Source organism: Eleutherodactylus coqui, chromosome 3, assembly GCF_035609145.1.
Source record: "Eleutherodactylus coqui strain aEleCoq1 chromosome 3, aEleCoq1.hap1, whole genome shotgun sequence".
Lineage (NCBI taxonomy): Eukaryota > Metazoa > Chordata > Amphibia > Anura > Eleutherodactylidae > Eleutherodactylus > Eleutherodactylus coqui.
The window spans coordinates 275,269,904-275,294,344 of record NC_089839.1 but is presented as its reverse complement, the minus strand read 5'-3'; the positions used below and the strand labels follow the sequence as shown (position 1 = coordinate 275,294,344).

At 47.9% G+C, this 24,441-nt stretch overlaps 1 protein-coding gene across 1 annotated transcript in view; it reads right to left on the bottom strand.

The window, feature by feature from the left end:
• Positions 1–24,441, bottom strand: part of LAMC1 (laminin subunit gamma 1) — a 108,108-nt gene that overhangs the window by 42,905 nt on the left and 40,762 nt on the right. Inside the window, exons 2-3 of the mRNA XM_066597448.1 lie at positions 2,807–3,111; positions 212–342 (exon numbers count right to left, since the gene is read on the bottom strand). Coding sequence (XP_066453545.1) covers positions 212–342; positions 2,807–3,111 — 436 coding nt within the window. The remainder of the gene's footprint in view (positions 1–211; positions 343–2,806; positions 3,112–24,441) is intronic.

Sequence of the window (24,441 nt, the reverse complement as noted above, 5' to 3'; positions counted from 1 at the left end):
GGAGGTATAACAGAGGAACTACACAATTAAAAGTTCTTAGTAAACAATCCAAAATTATTCCATGAGTTGTGCAAGTATTGATTAAAAACACAGCAGCTCAGGAGAGCCGGACGTTCCTCTTTAGTATCCTTTTTCACCATTAACCCATAAACAAAATATTTCGGCCAAATATAAAAACTACAGATCCACCATTTGTTGAACGGACACTTACCTGCCTCCTACGGCAAAGTCAGAAATGGCATAGTAATAAGACTTCAGCACCTTTGGGTCACTGAACACTTCATCCCCGAATGTATTGAGCCTGTTCAAAGTCACGCGGATGTCTGTGGCGGTCACCCAATCCTGCAGGACAAAGAGGGTTAACAGCAGTGATCGTGTGTTCTAATGTGCCCCAAGTTACCTATCTGGACTAAAGCACAGAAGCCATTGAAACTTTCATTTTATTCCAAAGAGCTTCTGTTTTAGGCCTGCATTGATGCGCTGGATCCGAAAATACAGAGTTGTGCAATTAGCGTAATTCAACATAACTACAACGCTGGGTTCCCCACAGCTGCTGAAAACAGCAAGTTTGGAGCAACCCAGTATGGTCTTGTAACAGTCCCTCCTGAATATACACGAGCGATGGTCTCCATTGCCACGCAGTATGTCAGTCACTCAGACTGGATTGTGATTTGGGGAGATTTATGACTCTCTTTGGACCTGCAGCCCCACTCAGATATGTTCATTTCTGCAGCAAATCTCTTTTGCTGACAGTCACCAAGACCGTTCTTCATACGAGCTGAATACCCAAAATAGTAGAACACTGGGGGGGGGGGGGGTTCTGTGCTTGGTTTTTCATTTGAACTGACTAAGGCAATACATAAAATTGGTTCCAAAGTAGGACAACACAAGACCCTTAAGGTAGCCCTGGATTAAGGGGGGGCTTTCACACCTGCGTGGTGGGTTCTGGTTTGCTGCTCTGTTCGGGGGGGCAGGAAAGGGGAATCCCTGTGACTGAACGGTTCCGTTGAGAGACAGAACCGAACAGTGCCGGACGGACCCCATTGACTATAATGGGGTCCATTCGCTTTTCACCCAGCTACCCAGCTTTTGGACAAATGCCAAACAATATAGCAAGTTGTTTAGATGTCCAAGCCTAGCACTTATGTGGTCCTCATTGATCCAATAGTTTGTGCGATCGCTCGTCTTTTCTGCAGTCATGCTCACTATATTATAAACCTCAAGCAGACACGTTTGCATGAGGGGATGTAGGGCCATGAAATTATGAATTTATTATCAGTACTAGAGAAGAGACCCATGACAAGGGAGTTATCGGTCAGTCCTTGATCACCCTGTGGACAATGGCCTTTAAAAGGGGTCTTCCATAATTAAGAAAAGAATGGAAGAGAATTGTAGTCATTCTCTAGGGTATGTTTATAACAAGGCGAACACACTGTAGTATGTCTGCAGGAAATCTCACATCCAAAAGAGTCAAAATCCGCATCACTGGTGCCAATTTTGACTCCTGAATTCAGCTACGGGTACGCAGCTGATTTAAAAGATACTGCGCTCCCCCCCCCCCCCCCCCGCGCTGTCTTTGGCCGTCAGCGCTTCCTTCACGGGGCACTCAGCGCCGCTGGTTGGGTGATGGCACTTTCGCATCACCTGACCAGTGGCACTAGGGCGCTCACTAGAAGCTGCCAGGTATCGTCTTAAAATAGCTGCGGATACGCCGCTGATTCAGAGGCAAAACCCGCACCAATGAGGCAGAAATTGACACGGTTTTGGACACAGAAATGATGCAGAAGTTTCTGCCGCGGGCATTGCACACCATTGCCACTCAGTGTGAACATACCTTCCTTAGTAGTCCTGCATCTCAGCCCGGCACTGTGTGGTCGGGTCCCAGAAGCTCCTACAGCGGGCACGTGCCGTCCATCGTTCACATGACTGCTGCAGAAGTTTTTGGGGACCTGATCAGACAGCGCTGGAGCCGTGTACTAGTTTATACATTAAGCTCAAAAACCCTCTAAAGTTCTGAAGCAATCGGCTGGTTACAAATAACGACATGATTGATTATTCTAGGGACAGCATACTGTAGATGGACATGGTGGCCGTACAGATGGATGACCATCTATGTAAAAAGGGGAGCACAACCTGCAGCCTTCAATGCCAGTCTGTGTGGCCCCCCAGCCGTCCAGTCACAGATACGCTTGTCCGCTTCTCAAATCTATTTTCCACGCCAGAGTGAAGATCGGTGTATAACATGAGTACGGACTGGCGAGTCCTTATGTTGCACTGTGGCGCCATCTCTAGGATTGCCATATAGCAGGAGAATGGGGATCTCCTGAGCGCCGCGTGGCACTCCAGAAGTAGAGGACGTGCCCATGCATAAGGGCAGCTATATTCACTGCAGTTTGTGGTAGTTGTGAAACACTAGATTGTATCAGTAACTCACAAACTACAATGGAGAGCGCCGCAGGCATGCATGGTCTCCTTCTTGAGTGCATTGGGTAAAACGGGGATCCCCGATAAGTGACCGCTATGGAACTGCACCCGGCACCTATCAAACATTTATGGTGTATACTTTCAATAAGCCATAAATGTATAAGTTGGCAATACCCCTTTAAGTTGTATTACAGCCCTTGGAATTGGTTTGTGGCCCTCCGACCTGAAGTTTGTGCACCCCTGATGTAAAACAGAGAACCCGAGTCCACCATTGCAAGAGCCACTTGTTCGCAACTCCCTGCAATGTCTAACAGTGAGGGGGATCCCAAATGAGAAATCTAATATTTGTGCCTGGGGTGTAAATACAGCGTAGTGAATGTACCTGCAGAACAGGACTGTTGTCAAAGTTGTAGGCACTCGGTCTGCCCTCAAGGGTAGAAAAAGCAACATTGCCGCCCGTTAACGGCGAGATGTCACTGAATTCGTCGGTACACAGTGCCTGCTGCTCATCTTCTCCGGTGCGGATGAAGCCGCGGTTAAAGATTTGGTATGTATTTTCACAGGAGCCGCTGTAATACTGGTAGGGGATCCACGGACCATCTTCCTGCGTCCGCTTGTAGAGGGCAAAGCTCTCTGGGCGACTCGTATGGAACTTCAACCGGACGTAAGTAATATCAAATGACTTCCCTATGGGAGAGAGAAATAAGAAACATTGGATATGAGTGGTGGGAAGAAAGTTGTCAGATATAAAATAAATAAAGATTCCAATTCTGTACAAGTCATATTACACTCATAAAAAAGTTTACACAAACTTCTCGCTATTAAAATGCAAGGCATTCTGGGTAATGAAGACCAGCTCTCTCTGATTGAGGATGTGTGCGACAGACACTTCCCCGCTCGTTAGAACAGAAGTTAGGAAAATGAGTAAAGCAAGAAGAATGCATATGAAAGACATAAAATAAAAGCAGGGAACAAATGAAAGATGAGAGATACAGACAAAGCGTCAGTGAGAAATGCCGCCACCCCCCACGCAATTATTTCACAGAACATCTGGAACAACTGTCCGGCACGAAAGTTCCCAGGGTGATGAGCAACAGCTGCAAACCAGCTGCTACATTGTTCCTTTATGGGAGGTACATCCACAAACACGCAGCTCGCGCTACAGCCTTCTGACTCCAACACCGTCCTCATGCCGGGTACAGCCCGAACGTGAAGTCGTTGCTGCAGTTACATGTGGGAAAGTAGGAGCGAAGCCCGACGTGTGACCAGTCGGTCTTCAGAAGAGATCCACCATGTAGTTTTACTAGATTCCTGTATGATTAAAGGCGGGATCACATCTGAATTGGAATCTCCAGTCGGAGGTTCCGTCGCGGATCTGGCTCAAAATACTGCAAGAAAAAGCACGGCTTGCAGCGTGTTTTCCTCCGTCCAAAAGCCGGGCAGTTAGGCGGATACCGTTAGTCAATGTGGTCCGTCTGTCCATGTTTAGTTTCGTCCAGAGACTGAGCTGTTTGGCTGCGGGGATTCCCTTTTCTTGCTCCCCAAGTGGAGCAGGAAAGCGGAATCCCCAACGCAGATGTGAAAGCACCTCAACCACAAACCTTGGGGAAGCGGTTATTTCTATGTTCTATTTGCTACGATTTGAGCAAAATTGTGGCAAAAAAAAAAAAGCTGTCGATATGCAGAAGTTCAACAAAATGCTGCATCTTTGAGGGGAAAAAAAAAAAATGTTACAGCTTATATTTATATATTAACTATCCACCAAAAAACAAGCTCCTATACGGCTATGTTGATAGAAAAAAGAAAAAAAAAAAAAGTGTTATAGCAATGAGGGAGGGGGAAAAAAAAAAAGCAAAAAAATAAATTTGAAATATTTAAAAGGTACAAAAAGTCGTTCGTATGGGGTTTATAAAAAAAAAAAAAAAGTGTTTACTATGGTGGGAAAACCCATGCCACAAAACCTGCGTGTGCAGCTATACTTGGGGTATGTTCACGCGTTACGTGCCGAGCCACCACAACATCCTCAGGAGATTTTGTGCTACAGATTTTGGCGCAGATCCGGACCAAAACTGGCACCATTTGGGGTGAATTTTGCCGTGTCTTTTTGCCGCAGATTGCACTTTTCAGTGAAGGGTGAAGTCGGCTGCGGAGCCGCAGATTTTCACACAGTTATTACTGGGAGATTTGCTGCGCATTTTCCACTATGTATGAGCGCACCCCAAGGCTGCCCACACACGGCCGAGCGCGATATCGGACCATGAAACTCTGCCCGTTATCGCGCTCGTGTACGCGCAATCTCTCCACCAAAAAAACGCCTCCCATCACTTCTGTGGAGTTATGAACCTCCAGGCGCGACTTTCAGCTGTGTTGGAGGATCGGCAAGTGTTTCCCATTGTTTTCAAAAGGAACACCTCACATCCCACTTGGGGGCGCATCAGCTGCCGTGCGAGGAGTTTTCAGGTTCCACGGACAGCAGTGGGCGATACGTTCTGAGGAACAACGTGCTGAGTTTTGGGGTTTTTTCCAGGAAAATAAAATAAAAATCACTCATGTATGTGACACCCTTCCAAGAATGGGGTTCATATTCATGAGATCGCCCCCGGTTAGATGTGCCGCCAACCAGTGAGCCAATCAGCCGCAGAAGGCGATCGTTCTCCCTCTTACAAGACCAGACAATCTAGTAAAAGTGTTCATGCCCCATAATCAGGCTGTGTAAAAAGGCCTTTAAGGCTCTGGTCACATGACCTTTTCAGCCTACGTGGGGCGTATTCTGTATGTCGGGGGGGGGGGGGGGGGGGGGGTTCGACGCCAAACGCAGGCTCATATTCTGTAAAGCAATTTCAAGTTCCTCCAGGTTATAAAGCTGGGTGAGGCACTACACGGCTGCCATTATAACTACCACAGGTGATAGCGCACAAGATGTGTGAACTCCCTCTGCGGCCAACTATTCCCAGATAGAGGAGTGGTGACTATTACTACAGGATCTGCCATTCTGGAGTCTGAGAAAGCTGGGTGACTACCTGGATTAGTGACTACCTGTCATTCATATTAGTGGTAGTCAAGGAACGAACATGACATAACACTGTACCCCCCTGGTGATATGGCCCCTACCCCTGTAGACGGACGCTCCCGCAGGTCTGCGGCTGGACACTTGCCCCCTGCAGGTACGAGCGGCGCCACGAACAGGCACAGATGGTTGCAGGAAACAATCTTTCTCCTTTGGGATGTGTGCAATATCTAAACAAAATTCCATACACTCCAGTGAGCTGAGGGGGAGAGAAGGAGCGAAACAGGTGCTAAGGAGCAGGCTGAGAAAGGGGCCGGAGCGGAAGGGAAGACTGTGGGAAAATCCACACCGCTAAGTGCAGGGGAAGAAAATGCAACTGCTCCGACAATCTCTCAATGCCTGTCCTCCTCCACTGGGATAAATAACGTAGGCGTCCGCCCGCCGCTGAACATGCTGAGCCAGCAGCGGCGGGGATTGTAATATTCTCAGATTAAGGCCCCGTGGAGACGTGTGCGCTCATCGGCCTCCAAAATGGTGGCCCAGCACAGAACCGTATCTACATACAACAGAGACCGCCGGACCCCGCTCTTTCCGCTAACTACGAAGGGGGGCACAGGGATGGGTTTGTTCATATGCGCAAATTTGGCATGTGCAATTCGGTGGCGCAAAAATAAAAAGTGCAGCATGCTCTATTCTCCTGGGTATTTCCGCAGGGAAAGAACACAGCTTGAACTCATACTAATTGGGCATATCAATGGCTGAGAGGGTCTGTGTGTCAATCTGCACACATCAGTGTGCACAACTTGTGCGCACGATCCACCAAAACGCACTGCAAAACACGTGTAAATATTCTTACCCTGGTGTGAATCCACACTCCGCACTGCGCCATTCCTCTGTTATTCCTCCTGGAAATGTATGAATAAATTGCAACTGGGTGTTACTACTCCTCCTTAAAGAGGTGTGTACCAAGTCTGACGTACTCTGTGCAGATTGGACAGAGTTTTGTAAGGACACACCCACTTGTCAACTTATTCATAAATTTCTAGGAGGAACACCACAAAATGTAGTTCTAAAAATTCTGCATATTTGTTATTTCAGGAAGAAAACAAATATTTACTAAAAGACAGTCATGTGTGCAGAGATTTAGGGGGTTCTTCTAGACCCCATCCAGATATAGGGTAGCCAAACACATCCCATCCAGATCGGTGGAACCTGCCGATTGTCTCATGTATGGCAGCAGCCAGACTCCTCCCCAACAGCTTTCAGCGGCAGCTATCTCCCCCGTGTACATTGGGAACACATGTGTATGAGGGGTCGGGGGAGACTGCCATCACCCAAATGTCCGATCTCTAGAATGCATGGGCAGCCATACCCCAGGGTTCATTACATACACTGCACTTTATGTAGAGCCACCTACCGGCACTCTATCCCACTATAGGCACCCAATTAGCAGCCATCGTTCCAATATAAACCAAGTCCCCGGAGTATTCCCCACGCCAGACTGCAGCGGGCATCATGAGTTTCCGCTCAGGCTTTCATGCAAGTTTGTTCTAAAAGGGGAACTTCTGTTTTAGGATGTGAAGAGATGACCTGCAGCGAACTTTATTTGGAGATGTGACTGTAAGATCTACGTCCCTGTACATAATACAGTAGGAATGTCAGGGAAGAGATAGCCAGCCGTAGACATGGCTGTACCTGATTAGGAGACGCTCGGCTCAGAATGTGCTATTTGCAGAATCTGACAACAGCCGGCACCTCACATCTCCGTCATTACACCCTGAGGAGCGCTGCTTGCACAGATGCAGTAGCGCTACTACTATGGCCGGGTTGTGTTCCGCATGCGCAATGGAATTGAAGCAAAACATAACATTTGGTTACTTTCCTCTTTTTTTTTTTTTTTTTTTGAAAGCCCATTCAAATTAATTCGGGGTTAAAAAAAAAAAAAAAAAAGTTTCTATTTTAATTCCGTTTCTCTGTTCTAAACTTCGACGCTTCCGAATAGGTCGCTGCTTTATTAGTGCTCAGAAAGGTTCCAATTCCTTACAAAAGGTCAAATAAGGATTCCTGAACTTGTAGAAACGCGTTACAGGATTTTACATGCAAGCCACAGAAACTGCGGTAACGTTTCAGCCCAATATGGACCTTCCTCAGACTATCAGATTGCAGACTGAATGATGATTAATGTGAATTGAAAAGTGCTCAGTGATCTGTGACCTCCCAAATGGGCATCCATTATCAAGAATATTAAAATGTTTGATTTTAATCCTCACTTTCCCCAACATAAGCCACTTTCACAGGGCTGAAGAACTCGTATTGACGTGCGTGCGACCCCCATTCTTTTGAATGCAGTCATATACACGCAATTTCTTATCTTTTTGCGTTCCTCAGAACACATCGCCCATTGATTTCAAAGGGACCTTTAATGCATTGCATGGCTCTCGCATGGCATGTGATGTGAATGCAAAGTTTCCCATTGAAATCAATGGGAAACACTTCCGATCGTCTAATCGCGCCAGAGGATCAAATTTTCACAGATGTGGGGCGCTTTTACCTTTAAAAAAAAACAAAACAAGCCTTATATCCGTGGTTAAAACGAAGTTTGCTGAGCGCAATATTGGGCGGCACTCACCTGTGCGTAGGTAGTCTAAGATGGAGTGTCCAGGAGATATGCTAGATGGCCACTCTTTAGTAGGTAAAGGTTAAAGGAGATGTCTCGAGGAAGCAGTGAATTTTTTTTTTGCCCAGTCCCCCTAATTAAACATACATTACTAATTACCCCTGTAAATGACTTTCCTAGCTGGTTTCTACTTACCGTTCCAGCGTTTCAGCAACTTATAAAACTTTTTCCCAAGATGGCCGCCAGCTCTTTTCGCATCGCTTGCTGTAGCCCGACGTGCGCGCTCCCGAGACGCTACCAGCTGTGTCTCCATGGCAACCAGACGCCCCGCAGCCGCCGACCGGACCCACCGCAGCCGCCGACCAGTCACCCACCGCCAGGCAGAAGGTAACCGGCGCAGCCCCCCCCCCCCCCGACCCAGCGCTAGTTCCCCCGGCCCAGCGACAGCCCCCCCCCCCCCCCCCCGGCCCAGCGCTAGTTCCCCCGGCGCAGCGACAGCCCCCCCATCGCAGCGGCAGCCCCCCCCCCCCGGCGCAGCGGCAGCCCCCCCCCCGGCGCAGCGACAGCCCCCCCATCGCAGCGGCAGCCCCCCCCCCCCCCCGGCGCAGCGGCAGCCCCCCCCCCCGGCCCATCACTTACCAGGACAGCTGGACGGCGGGACAGCTGGGCGGCTTCTCCGGACAGCTCTGCAGCTCTGCACCTTCCTCTAACAGAGGAAGGTACAGAATGGCCGCTCCAGCGCGCTCCCGAACAGTGACAGCTCGTCTGCGCATGCGCAGAAGAGCTGTAGCGGGGAGCACACTGAAGCGGCTCGTGCTGGAAGGAGAAGACCGGACTGCGCAAGCGCGTCTAAAAAAAGCAAGCTGCCAGCGAATTTAGACGGAACCATGGAGACGAGGACGCCAGCAACGGAGCAGGTAAGTGAATAACTTCTGTATGGCTCATATTTAATGCACAATGTACATTACAAAGTGCATTAATATGGCCATACGGAAGTGTATAACCCCACTTGGTTTCGCGAGACCACCCCTTTAAGTTCCCTGGAGCAAGCACCGAATCACACTAAGTCCTATGGTGGAGTCACATCGTGACGTTTTCTTGGCAGACCATTTTTGTGGGGTGGTTTGGCATTGCCTTCCCCAGTCATCTTTAACCCCCCAGCGAGCTGGGTACTCATTTTACTGACCTCGGAAAGATGGAAGGTTGAGTCAACCTTGTACCGGCTACCTGAACCACACGGGGTTGAACCTGCAACCTTCAGGTCGTGAGCGAGAGCTTAGGACTGCATTTCTGCTGCCTTAACACACAGCACCACATGAGGCTCTTTAGTAAATAACCCATGATGGACTGATACAGACTCAAATAGAACTGGATGGAATTTCGTTGGTGCCTAGACATGAGCGCCGTTGGCCAATCGCGTTGAAGAGTCCTTGATTGTCTTGATTAATCTTCCAAGTTTATGGGCCTAGATCACACAGAAATACTGACCAAAAACTGCCCTCATCAATGATCGGAGACCTAAAATGCTCTTTGGTTCAACCATGAATGTGCCTGTGACAGTATGAAGTAGTGCATCATCTAGAGTCATGGGTAACATGACCAGTCTACAAGTAATTACCCATGTGGCTTAGGGATTATGCACATGGCATATTAGAGCTCTTTGCAGGAGCTACACGATTAGTGCCAACAAGAGATTTGGAAAGGCTCTCCGGGGATCGGCTCTGATCCAGTTGTAATGCGACCATGTGGTTGAGCCATTAGGCCTGAAGCTACAGAAGTTGATGCTCACTCCGCTCCTACACCAAGTAAGATGTAATGCAGATAAAAGCCTTGATGCGCTACTGTTTACTGCAATGAATACCACTTAGTACTGAGTTTATAGAAAATGTTATATTTCCAGTGTAAAGCAGCTGTTTCCTGGCCCCCGGGAGCCGGTGCGCCGTCATTGTCTGCACTCCGCTCTGCTCCTATGTTACTTTAAATGGCATGAATTCCTCCTCCTCGCTCAGTGGGTGATGAATAAGCGCTGACCATTTCGGCCAGAAATCCCTTACATATATTTCCCTCCTTGAGGCTGTTTTTTCCTCTCTTGTAATGTAAGTTGCCGCAGTGGGACGCAGTATATACACTGGACTCTTCCGGGTATTCGCAATTGTTAGCTTTTTTTAAAAAAGGATAAGATTTTGTGCCAAAAGCTTCTGCAAACGGCCGTAATCTCCAAAAACAAACAAGGAACAAACTGATAGGGGAGGAATTTTAGGTAAGTGCTTTTTTATGTGCTACAAATTCCGCAGCACCTTATAAGATGTCAGTTCTTCTATACACACAGAGCATTATTAGCTTAACTCTATGAGTCCTAGGGCCCGGCTGCAGCGGCCTGGGTTAAGGTGCGGAAGGATTAGCGTTCCAAAAATCGTTCCAACGTGACCGATTGTTTGGTTTAAACGCGAGCCAACTATGAGGAATCTGAAACACCGAATGAGAAGTTCATGAGTCCCAACGATGATTTGCCTGTCTAAATAGGCTATCCGAACGCAAACGGGTTGGGGATGTGTCACCAACTGGTTCGCTTGGGCAAATGGGAATTTTCGTTCGGCGTAGAAGGAGCATTAATCTATGAAGAACATGAAATAGCCACATTAAAGCTCCCCATATACAAGAGACAAAAATGGCCAAACCCAACAATTTCATCAGGACCAGACGACTGTTGCACCTGTGTGCCTCCTGACTTTCCCCCCGATGTAGGAGAATTGGGCATGCTTAATCTCTATGCCTGATCCTCGTTCCACCGGGAGATATCTGATTGCGGCTTTCTCCACGATCCCAATTGGAAAAAAAAAATAAAGAGAAAAGGAATGAGGACAGTGGAGAAATAGGTGTCAGCCGAACGTAGACTGAGTCAAGAGCTACTGAAGTCGTAAGGACACCTTTAAAGTGACCCACCGGGCTTTGGACAAAAGTCTGAGCCAAGACAGGAGAGACAGAGGGGTATATTACTTGCAGTAGTTCACTGCCCCCATCCACTGGTTCCATTTCTGTCCGTCCAAGAAGGCTCCAGCATTCTGGTCTATCTGTTCCAGCCAGAGAACAGATATAGTACTTTGGTAGTCCAACACTACAATATGAACAATACACTACGAGGATTAGATAGTTGTAAAATTAAAGATGGCCGAGGCATTAGCCGAAAATGGGATTCTGGACCAGTGGATTGAAGGGAGCACAGAGTAGAACAGCTGCAGGCAATATAGACCCACTTCTCCTCCGGTCCCTGGACCAGGGGGTTGCTTTAAGGGGGAGATGTGTCCCCTTTAGAAAAGTCCTTTTTGTCAGGCTGGTCCCTGGATAAGTTGAGCACAGGATGTTGTACTGCTGGGACTCCCATCTGTAGGAGGAAGGACACAGCAACTACCATTTCCCATGCATCATCACTGCACCAAGGAAAACAAGCATTACACACTTCCCACATACATGTTAAAGGGGTTTCCAGGGAGAATACTATGGATGACTACTATCCTCAGGAAAGGTCATCAATAGTTGATCGGCCGAGGTCCATCACTCTGGATCCGACCGATCAGCTGATTACGCACCTGCTGACAGCACCGCAGTTACACAGGGGTCAAAACAGAAGCCTCTGTGCCGACGTCTGTAGTGGCCGGTGCTTGTAACTGCAAGTGCAACTTAATGGGAGCCAAGTCTAAAGTTACAAGGGCCGGCCACTACAAGGAGGTTGGTGCAGAGACTTCCACTCAGACCCCTGTGTATTTGCAGCGCTGTCAGCGAGCGTACAGTCAGCTGGTCGGTCTGTGTCCAAAGGGACGGACCCCAGCTGATCAACTATTGATGATCTATCCCGAGGAAAGGTCATCAATAGTATTCTCCCTGGAAAACCCCTGTAAGAGAAAATGTGGCCAAACCTGTGAGTTCCAACGGAACCATCTGATGTGTATTGGTGGGACCTCCTACCGCTAGAGCTTTCTGTCAATGCCTTCCTCCGCTCCATTAACAATCTGTGGCAATTTACAGTACAATTCATCTGAATTGAACTCTGTGAAATCTGCTGCAGATCCACAGCAAATCATCCACGTGTGAACGTACCCTGAAAGGCACACTTTTATTGGTGCTGCTCCCATAATGCGTTTGCTATTCCATTAACCCCTTGGCATTTTCCCGTAGAATACGACGCTGAACTAAAAATGCAGACGAAGAAGATCAGAGCCGATTAAACCTGTGATAAACCCGGCTTATAATAAAGCGATCCCGGACGTCCTACACAAGTCCGAACAAGTCCTGCAGCAACACAAATAAGCAGATTGCTGCATCTCCTCTCCATAGGAACCCTCGTGTTTTGTTGGGAGGTGGTAGGTGTAATGTGCGATGGTACATGGCAACAAACCTGTATTTCGCCATCAAACGCGGCTCCAAGTTCTTGTCGGAAAATAGCAGCACAAAGTTAGGAGCTTCACAAAGAACAATGATGCCCGGGGTCTCACCGGCGGATTAGTAAGCCTTTATACCATCATTTAGAACTCACGGCGTTACACAGATGGTTCATTTATCACCGGCGTAGGAAGTTATGACTTAATCAGGAAGGTCACGACGGCCTTGTGCAGAAAAAGTGACCGGAGTCTAAATAACCCTAAACACAGGACTCTAAATAATCATCAAATGACATTTGTTTTTCCTTATCCCAATAGGAACGTAGTCTATGTAGCGGCGTGCTATAGACTTAACCCATAAGCAGTCAACGTTGTCATGATGGAGCATATAAATTATACAAGACTTTTATATGCACATGACGGAGTTTATACAGTACTGTAAAACATTTTATTGGGGGGGGGGGGGGGGGGAACTATCATGCAAAAAAAAAAAAATTGGCCATGTAGACTCTAGTTTTCAGATTAGACTATTTTCTAATGTATTAGTGAGATGCATCAATTACTCCTTACTCACTCCATCCCTGTGACTGACGGTTTCTCTCCATCAGATCGATAGGGAGAAATCTGTCAATCACAAGGGAGTGGTGGTAAGAGGGAGAAGTAACTAATGCATCTCCTGAAAACAGCAATCAGACCTGATGGCAGCCTGATAATACAACACAGTGCTACATATTATGGAATATTGGTTCCAACACCGGGGACACTAAAATCATTAAACATTGCACATCCCTACACTCCGAGTCCCCAGACCGGTTACATGGCACCATTATCCCGACAGCTTCCTGGTAATATGCAGGAGCCAGAGGTATCACGTTAAATCTCAATCTGCGCTTCTGTTCACACTTGCTTTCGTGGATTTTGTTTTCTTGTTACATCATGGAAGCACAAAAAAAAAAAAAAGTGATCTGTCCTATAATGGAACTAGAAGGCCGTGGGCAGACCCTATTGATTATAATGGGGTCTGTCCAGTTTCAGTCATGCCTTCCGGCATTTTCCAGGACAGGCATGAACAGAGCCTAAGGGCCCATCCATACAGGCGTATGCAATCTTGGACCGTGAAAAACAGACCAATTTCACAGCATTTTGCATGTATTTTTGCTGCATGTGTGCATTGTTTTACATGTGGCATTGGTTTTTCCCCCACTGTCTCCTGGCAACATGTGTAAAATACACGGCACACACATGTATTGTCCATGTCTTTTTATTTATGCTCCCATAGACTTTCATGGGCCAGTTTGGTCTGCTAATATAGACCAAAGTAGGACAAGCTGCAATATTTCTTTTTTCTACGTGCAACATCAGTCTGCATAGAAATGCATGTAGGAGTACACCGATTTAATGGGTCTGTGAGCGGTCCATATTCATTCAGTAAAACATATGGGCAGCGCTTGGAAAACAAGTCCATGTGAATGTGCCCTTCAGGCTGCAAATGCCAAGTGCTGCGCCCCCCGTGCCACAGCCACTTGTGATTCAAAGGTGGTGAATGATCATCCATATCAGACTGTACTCACACAGGCGAGTGCGATGTGGTAAGTAAAAAGCTGACCATTTTCCATGCACACAAAATTGGCACCCGTTTTTTCACTGCTCCGCACGTCCCCCCCCCCATATGTTAACCTGCATAAGGCCGCATGCACATGGGCAGGTCGAATTCTACATGCGGAATCCGGTCCTGGCAGCAGCGGCGTACGTAGTTTCTTTTTGATTCCTCTGTACCGCGGATGGTCCGCGCAGCGAGCCGTTGGACATGAACAGTACAGATTTATTTTCCCACATGATCGCCAAGCGATGACGCTGACTCCACGCCCATCTTTCTGCGATGTCAATTGCGCAAGGGCCGTCCACGTGGAATCTGTGCAAAAATTAAGCATGCTGCGATTTTTTATTCAGGGGCAGAAACCGCAATCAGTTTCCGATCCTTTGCATGAAATAATCACTTTTCCATAACATGCTATGGGTGGCATTTGCTGCGGAATTCAGGGGCAGACGCCTGCCTCAGATTCTGCAACGCAAATCCACCCGTGTGCAGGCAGCCTTAAAGCCTCACATTGGCATGTCATAGGATTGCAATTTGTTTGTTCGCACTCCATAGAAAATAATCTACAAACAAGAATTGCACAAGAATAGGGCTTACAGGGATTTTACGAACTTTATGCGTCCAAGAAATTAAAAAAAAAAAAAAAAAAAAAAAAAAAGATATATAAGTCGCCCGTGTGAATAGAGCCCTAGTTCAGCAAACACAAGGGGCAATCTCTCAGGACTCCCAATTGGAAAGGGTTAGGGGATTAATGGTACATTAAACCAACAAGCTAATCATGGCTGCAGCTACTGGAGCTGAAAATTAACAACATTCCCCACCAAAACAGCTAGACAGGCGATTCATTAACCGAAATCATCACGGCTTCTAAACACACAAGTACAGAAAAAAGACCAAAAGGTAACACTACTGCCTAGAGTCACAACTTGGAGAGGAGAGAACTAGAAGCTCCGAGCGGACTTAAGACTGCCTGTCCACGGGCGAGGATATGCTTGCGATAGAACACCCACGGATCGCGCTCTGTAATGCTTTCCATAGGATTACTATGGAAAGCGCAGCACCGGCGTCCACAGGCGGAGAATCATAGCAATCCCCCGCTCACGGGATTTAAATCATGGCATGCTGCGGTTGCCGCGATTCTCTGCGATGAGCCTATCAGTGCTCCCCCTCTTCCCCCATAGCAGAATATCACTAGCGATATTCTGCCTTGACCGTGGAAGGGGGTCTTACACTTTGTCAGCATCTTAAGGCCCCTGATCCACGGGTGGATTTAATTTGTAGCACCTATGCGGAAGCTCTGCTATTCAAGCCGCCGATGGGCAAGCATGGGCGTCCACACCTCAACTAAAACATGCTCCATTTAAGGCCTTATGTCATCTGTACTGCATATGATCCGCACGGCTCGCCGGCGCACATGTGCAGTACAGATGGTTTTTTAAACTCCTGCTTCTGCTGCAGAAGCAACTTCCATTGAATCGCAGGAAAAAGGAGCGTGCTGCGATTTTTCATCCGCTAGTAGAAAAAGCGATTGGTTTCTGCTCGTGCGCATGAAGAATCATTTCCCATAGCATACTATGGAGAGTTATTGCTGTGGCACCCGGAGGCAGACGCCCGCGCCGGATCAAGTAACAAAAAATCCGCCCGTGTGCATGCGGCCGAACAGTAAGTTTCTAATATAAACTAGAAATAATGACAGAAATCCCTACCGGCTACACTGCAACCTTTTCCATCTGGCAAGACCCCAATGACCCATACCGGGGTCCATCGGGAACAAATTGTGATTCCTGACAGCAAGAATAGCGCCACATGCTGCACTATTCTTGCATCAAACCAGATGGAAGGACTAAGAGCGCCTCCAGTGGCAGCTTTATAGCAGGGCACACAAGTCATGTTTGGGTACACAACATCCACTCAGCAAGATACACAAAGCTAGAATTGCCAAAGTACATAAAAAATACAAGCGCCTAACAAATAACGAGGAAGGATACATTAAACTTCAGAGTGTCGCCGGCGCAGGATCAACAGCCATCTTTTAGCAGGTATTCATGAAATAATTCTCCTCTGACCACAAACAGACGGGCCCCGGCACTAATTATACGCAGTGTTGACAAATCAAACAGTGCTGTAATTAAAGCCCCGACTTCCTTAAACGAGTAGGTAGTAAATAGCGATCCATCAGTATCCATTGCCAACCCTGAGAAAACGAAACCGGAGCTCTGTGGACACAGCTGTTACTGAAGGGAGACGCGGGACCCTCCGGTCGCCGCAGCGCAACACGAATACTAAATAATCCAGTTTATGTTTAGATCCAAGACCACCTAAATACCTCCCAAAATGTCCAACGGTACAATAAATGCTGAGCAGCAGCGGCCTCACCGCTGGGCGACATTCACACGGGCGAGCGCGATATCCGCCGAGGAACTCATCCGGATATAATGCTTCCCAGGGATCCGCGGCACGTCCGCAGTATCAGCCGCGCCGCGGATCAGACAGCTTCCATTGACTACAATGGAAGCCGTACGTGCGGGATCCGCACAGAGATGGAGCATGCTGCGATTTTCTGGACCGCATTCCTTAAGTCATTTGCGGCCGCCCATGCTTCCCTATAGCCGGCTTGATGTGTGGATCTCCCACGCAGATTCCGCAAATCAAAGCCGCCCGTGGACATTGGGCCTCGTTCACACTTATGTAGTTTTTTTTACATTACCATTTGGCAAAACCAGATTTAATCTGCATGTTTTGGACCCAATCCTGGGCTTTGGTTTACAAACACTAATGCAAAGTACTGGAACAGGTCATAGGGCAGCTTCATGCGAGTTAGGTAGCGGCCATTTGCCCCAGCCCAACCAAATGTCTAATGACTCAAAGTGATGGCATCATAGACCCCAGTAGGCACCATCGCAAATGGAGAAGCGGAACACTGTCAATTACAGCTTGGAGTTACCCAACGAATAAAAAAATGTTAAGAAATCAACTTTTTGAAATCTACAAGTCAAAATTTAAACCACAAATCAAACATCGTCGTTCACAAAACACGAAATTCCAGAGATAACGTGCGTGTATAAACAGCCAGCAGACCAGGGCGCATTGTAATCGGTCTCCGCTTACCGTGTTAGATCGCTATTCGAAGAATGTCTTGTAAGTTGCCTATGTTAAACATGATTTACATTCGGATTATCCTCCTGCTCCCCCCATACCCAATGGCCATGAGATAAGTGGCTGCCACACACCTTTGGTACCGTTTATCACCCCCCATAAAGAGAAAATTCAAAGTGTTACAGCCAAATTGTACTTCCGATTCTCCTAGTCCAAGACACCGGGGCACCAGTGGGGGGGGGGCCTTACATCCCAAACATAAAAAAGGGTATATAAGGCCAGGTAAACGAGGCAGATGCATGAAACCTAGAATCAATCAAAAAAAAAAAAAAAAAGGACCATGAAGAATAGAAGGTAATACTTTGGCCGAGGACCTTGAAGTATACTGTTTCTACAGATACATCCTTCACCAAATTTATATGAACCATGACTATTATTGTCTTAAGGTGGCCATAGCTATAAATGTATATCGGGCAGACCCACCGATACTGCTGGGTCCAGACAATCATCTAATGTGTATAGGGGATCCCGTCTATTCCCCAACAGTAGATGCCAGGTGGGAAGGGTCGGGCAGTAGCATTTTGACTGCCCCATCCTTCTCTTGGAGTTACGTCCCAACACCAAAGGTGTCCAGCAACCGCTTTCTCCCCTCTCTACACAACACATGAATGCTTGGCCGATCCAGTGGGTAGGCCTCTGTGTATAGGGCAAGATAGTAGTCAACCAAAAAAAGGTGAGAGCCATGTAAAGTCTATGGCCATGCTTTGGTCCTACAAGGGCCAGCTATGGAGCACAAGTCCTCCTCCGAATGCTCGCTCTCCTTGGGCCATCTAAGGGGACCAACAATCAGTTGATAAAAAAAGCAAATATTTGCCAGCTGAGAGCCCATTTATACGACCATAAAAATGCTCACTTTTTGTCCCGGTGCCGACAGAGGCATGCAGCTGATCAAGGATCGTAGTATGGGGACGAACAATCGTGTTAATGATTGGCCATCCACAGAGCCAATAATCTGTCCATATACATGGAGGTGGTAACGAGCGCTGACTGAGAGGTCGGTGTAAAAGAACCATTAGGCCTCATGTCCACGGACAGGCCGGATTCTGCATGCGGGAGCCCGCAGCGGAATCAGACCCTGCCCACGGCCAAGGACACGGATTACCTGTCGGGGGCTTTTGTTTGTACTGCGGATGTGTGCAGAAGCGCCAGCCGGCGCAGTAGAGTTTTTTGTTTAAACTCCTGCTTTCCTGTGGAATCCGCAGCCCGTCCGCAATGTCGATTGCGGACAGGCCATGGATCGAACGGCTTACATTGACTTCAATGGAAGCCTTCCGTGCAGGAACTGCACTGAATGTAGCATGCTGCAATTTGATTTCCGCACCCAAAAGATCCGCAAATCAAATGTGCATGCTTTAATTCAGTTGCGGATGCCCAGGTTTCCCTATGGGGACTTAAACTGCGGATCGTCCGCACGGATTCTGCTATTTAAATCCGCCTGTAGACATAAGGCCCTAATCTATGCAGTAAGACAGCACAGCTGCACTTTGTTCTCCAGAGCTGCTGCTCTTACTGTAAAAGGGGACAGGAGGATGCACCCATAGTCAATTCTGGCTGTTTGACCAAAGGACAGTTGAAGATGAGCCTGACGATCTTGTAAGGGCAAGTGACCTGCCCACTTATGGGAGTATCGGGGAAGATGGAGCAATGTCATGGCACGGACAGAGGAAAATGGAAGTCCCATCCAGGCGGCGGAACGGGCCGTGTACCTCGGCAGGAACGAGCAATTGTGCTTCGAAGTTGTTCACCCATGTCGAAAGTCCAATATGAGAAGAAAACATCTAGCTAATAAAAAATGCAGAAAACCCAACGCGTTTTGGTGAAACAATACTACAAGGACGCGCATAACTTCATAGTTTGGTTGTGTAAACAATGGATGTAAAGACCCTTTTCAATGGCAAGTTATCAAAGGCATCTTTGTGTGTACTAACCCTTCTATATGCGTGGAGTAATCTCCAAGTTCATCAGGAGAGCTTTTTTTTTTTTTGTTTGGCAGGAAGCCGCACAGGAAACCCATTAAAAACCTAAACCATCCGACCGCAGACTAAGCCAACATCTTGTGTGCAGCTGCAGGAGCCCAAGAGGTGGGGAGCAATTAACATTACACAACATCCAGAAGAGGCGCACGGCACCATCGTGTCATCGTCAGCAGCGAGGACAGCGGCACCATCTCCTTAACGTCATGCACCATCGTGTCAGTGTCAGCAGTGAGGACAGTGGGAACCTCTGCTTAACGTCATGCACCATCGTGTCACCGTCAGCAGCAAGGACGGTGGGACCGTCTCCATAACCTCATGCGCCATCGTGTCACCGTCAGCAGCAAGGACGGTGGGACCATCTCCTTAACGTCATGCGCCATCATGTCACCGTCAGCAGCAAGGACGGTGGGACCATCTCCTTAACGTCATGCGCCATCATGTCACCGTCAGCAGCGAGGACAGCGGCACCGTCTCCTTAATGTCATGCGCCATCGTGTCACCGTCAGCAGCGAGGACGGTGGGACCGTCTCCATAACCCCATGCACCATCGTGTCACCGTTGGCAGCGAGGACGCTGGGACGTCTACATAACCTCATGCGCCATCGTGTCACCGTTGGCAGCGAGGACGCTGGGACGTCTACATAACCTCATGCGCCATCGTGTCACCGTTGGCAGCGAGGACGCTGGGACGTCTACATAACCTCATGTGCCATCGTGTCACCGTTGGCAGCGAGGACGCTGGGACGTCTACATAACCTCATGTGCCATCGTGTCACCGTTGGCAGCGAGGACGCTGGGACGTCTACATAACCTCATGTGCCATCGTGTCACCGTTGGCAGCGAGGACGCTGGGACGTCTACATAACCTCATGTGCCATCGTGTCACCGTTGGCAGCGAGGACGCTGGGACGTCTACATAACCTCATGTGCCATCGTGTCACCGTTGGCAGCGAGGACGCTGGGACGTCTACATAACCTCATGTGCCATCGTGTCACCGTTGGCAGCGAGGACGCTGGGACGTCTACATAACCTCATGTGCCATCGTGTCACCGTTGGCAGCGAGGACGCTGGGACGTCTACATAACCTCATGTGCCATCGTGTCACCGTTGGCAGCGAGGACGCTGGGACGTCTACATAACCTCATGTGCCATCGTGTCACCGTTGGCAGCGAGGACGCTGGGACGTCTACATAACCTCATGTGCCATCGTGTCACCGTTGGCAGCGAGGACGCTGGGACTGTCTCCTTAACCCCATGCACTACCGTGGTCACAGTCAGCAGCAAGGACGGTAGGACCGTCTCCTTAATGTCATGCACCATCGTGGTCACCATCAGCAGCGAGGACGGTGGGAACGTCTCCTTAACGTCATGCACTATGAATGATAGCCAAGACAATTAATGCAGGGAGAAATGAGGACTACAGGATGGTAGACGGATGGATGCCTTATAATACAAGGATAAGGGCGCCCACCCACTGGCGATTTTTTTTCCTTTGCGTTTTTTCTCAAGAGCAATTAGTATTGAATGTGCTCCTGTCCACTGGCGGTTTTTTTTTTCAGTCCGTTGCAATTTTTAACATAGGAACTGTCAGTTGCATATGTGTCCTTATTTTTCTCTTAATGCACCCATGAATGTCAATGGAAATTAACGGAAAAAGCCGCGAAAATGCCGCGGAAAACGCACCGAAAACGCTGCGTTTTTCACGCACGAAAATCGCAAACGCCAGTGGGTGGGCGCCCTAAGACTAAATTAGCTGGTGAAACTGCACTGAATGGCACCCTAAAAATGCCAGTGGAAGGGTGCTAAATGGGCTAACATTTCTTCCAGGGAACCAGTTCAAAAGCAGTAACAGATCAACTCCGATTAGGAGTGGTTTCACACGAGCGTAGGTCACTGCGTGACGCCAACCGCAGCGCACCAAATTGGCAATGACCCTGCGTACTTCGCTGCAGGCCACCAACCACCGTGCATCAAGTAGGCTCTGCGCACTCCACTGACTGCAGCCAATAACCATGCACCAAGTAGGCAATGAAACTGTACTTCGCTGCGTGCCACCAACCAACTTGCATCAAGTAGGCAATGCAACTGCATACTTCACTGCGTGCCGCCAATCACCACGCACCATCTTGGAGTGTATGCGCATGAAATACGTGCCAAGATGGAAGATGCTACGATTTTTCTTGCATGTCCGTTTCACGCAGTATGTGTGAGCTGCAACATACGAGCCACTGGCACACTGGTGTAGGGTACTATGCGTGCACAATTGGCATGTGTAATACACCGTGACCACACGCCCGTGTGAAGGAGCCCTAATGTACACCTTCCTTTTCCGAAATACACGGGCAGTTCTGTAGCTCGTTGAATAATTTAAAGCTTTACATTTGGTTTGGCGATACGTTCTTCCGAGGTCGCAGCTGTGCAGAAATGTCCTAGAATGTCCTTTGGTCAGGAAGAGCCTATCTGCAGCTTGGCTCGTTCTCCGGAACATCTGCCTAGTGATGGAGCCAGACATTATCTGGACTCTCGGGAGAGAATGCCTTCCTGAAGATAGAATATGGGGACGGAAAGAAGGTGAGAGGAGCGAGCGAGGGGCTGCGGCGTCTCCAGGCGGGTTATTCTGGAATGGATGTTTTACCCGTTGGAGAAGCTCTTCCCAATGGAGCCGCTGGCACCGCCGCACTGCGTGATTGTGCAGCATGGGTGACCATTTTCACCACGACAATGAAAAAAATAATGGGAGTCCATTAGGCAGATTATTTTTCTTTATTGCAGACTTCAGGCGCTGCCATCATTTTTATTCTTGGCGCAATAAAAATAGATTAGATTCGTCAGCGAACTAATAAAGACCTTGCTGGCATCACGAACAAATCCAAACTTTCTAAAGAGAATCTGCAGGAGGAGACGATGTGTCAGCGGTGCAAACCGAAAATAGGACAAACCCACCGAGTCTCATGAGCCGCTTTGGTGACGTAGCCTAGAATAAAGTCTGCAAAGAAGTGAGCGGCACATGCCCCAGACAATAGGATGGCATCTGCTCTCCAACTGGCATCACTTGGGAGAAACAACCCCACAGCCAGGGGTGCCCTGTACTCTCACCAGCAAGTTAGAATGCCCTACCAACAAAACGATGCACTACTGTTACACTCTGGTGGGCCGCCCAGAAGGTACAGGAGCCGGACGGAATGTCATTTCTAACGTGCGCTAAATAGAACGCTGTACGCTCTATTTTTGCCGCTGCGGCGCTTTATAATGCACTGCATCGCCCTTTGAAATGGATGGGGTGTGTTAAAAACACGGTAAAAACCGCCAAGTACAGCATTTTCAACGCAGAGTTGTATGCCACCGGGAGGGGAAAATGAAAGCGGTGACGTCATCAGCTTGCTTTGCCCATTTCGAACACCGTGATAATCGCGGTAGAACACTTCTATTGATTGCAATGGGGCATCGCAGACCTGCGCTTGAATGCCACGATTTCCAAGGGCTGTCTGCGCTACATGTATACTGCAAGCCCTTCCTTTATATTTCTCATGCCTTTAGCTAAAAAAAAAAATAAAAAATAAAAATTAAAAACTTAAAAAAAAAAAAATCGGTAGCAAAAACTGTCTGTCTCTACTTTACAACATAGACCAGAGCGGGTGTGTATAGTGGACGCGGCGTCAGCGGAACGTGCGCCCCACACTGACGCACCAGGTGTTAAACAGGGGGATTGCAGCAAGTAAGAAAGTAAATATATATTATAAACTTCTTGAATCTGAGATATTACAATAAAAAAGAAAAAAAGTGAAAAATATCCCGGAAAATCTCAGTCAATTCCTGCAAATTCTGGATCAGATCTGGTAGTGAAGGAAGCCTTACCTGCCAGAAGGATGTAATTCCTTATAGTCGCCATGTAAATATAGCTGCGGGGTGTATATAATATACAGGGAGCATAAATAAGACTAATAGGCAGATCTTTATGTTCTCTCCTCCTGATAAGCGGATCTGGACAGCGTTTCCTTCCTCCCCCCTTTCCAAGTGCAAACACACACACCTTGTGCCAGTCTCCGGAGAAATGACTCTTAAAGAATGAGGTTTGACTCCCAATTCAATCTCCGTGATTTAAGAGACTGTAAAGGTCAATTACCGCTGAACCAGGGAAAAAGGAGGGGATAGTAGAAATCCAAATATAAGACCTCACTGGTAGGGAATGTAAGAGTTTACCAATGGCCGGCCATTACACCAGCAGCAAGGTATCAGCCATGCATTATATAGTGTGGGGGTAATTGTTCATACCGCCTTATTAAAAAAAAGGGGATTTATTATAGGTGAAAGGAATGTAAAAGTAGAAACCTAAAAACTTAAAAACAAACTTTCCACCATAGTGACTGCTCTTTAAAAAAAAAAAAAAAAAAAAAAGTTTAGAAACCCCCCATATTGGTGATGCTGAACTAAAGTGCAAACAGGTTGAAAAGCTCACATGTTGTGGGTGGAGGTTTTGCTGGCAGAGACCCCTCATCCCTCCCAGCGATGGGAGCGCAACATGTGTTAAAGCACTTAGGAAATATTAATTTACAAAAACAAATGAAGGGTGGATGTGCCCGGCCGCTGAGCGATCTCACAGAAAACACAACATTAACACCTTGGTCTCTTTACAGAAATGTGGCCTTTAAAATAATTTAAAGGGAATGTGTCAGTAATAAAAGGCTTTTGCCGTTGATGGGACGAACAGCGAGGACCACCCGAGGTGGATGTACACCAACCACAGCCATGAAGAAGGAACTATACCGGAAACGGAGCCACTGTCCTCGATGTATCTGGCATTCCAGCTTATCACCATTTCTGTACATGGGTTTAAACCGCAATACCAGGTACTGCATATATAACAGTAGCAGTGTGTCCAAAAGGAGTTTAAAGCAACTATGCTTTCAGGAGAAAGTTTGTCCCCGAGACCAGAGCTTGAGAGCATAGGCTACTACATTACAGTTATTGATCTTTACCGCCGCCCCTCTGTTCTGCCAGTTACAGGTCCCGTTTTTGGCCATCCAAGTTGACCGATACGATCTTCAGACTACGTAATTCCCGCAGTGCGCTGATGCTGTTTGGCTGCTCTCACATCTGCGTCGGGGGTTCCATTGTACTGCTCCGTTATGGGAGCAGGAAAGGGGAATCTCCTGGCCGAACGGTTCGGTCCCAAGACTGACCCAAACAGCACTGAAAGGACCCCATTGATTATGATGGGGTCAGTACGGTCTGCACTCAGCTGACCGGCATTTTACAAGAGGAGGTCCAGCATGCAGGACTTCTACTT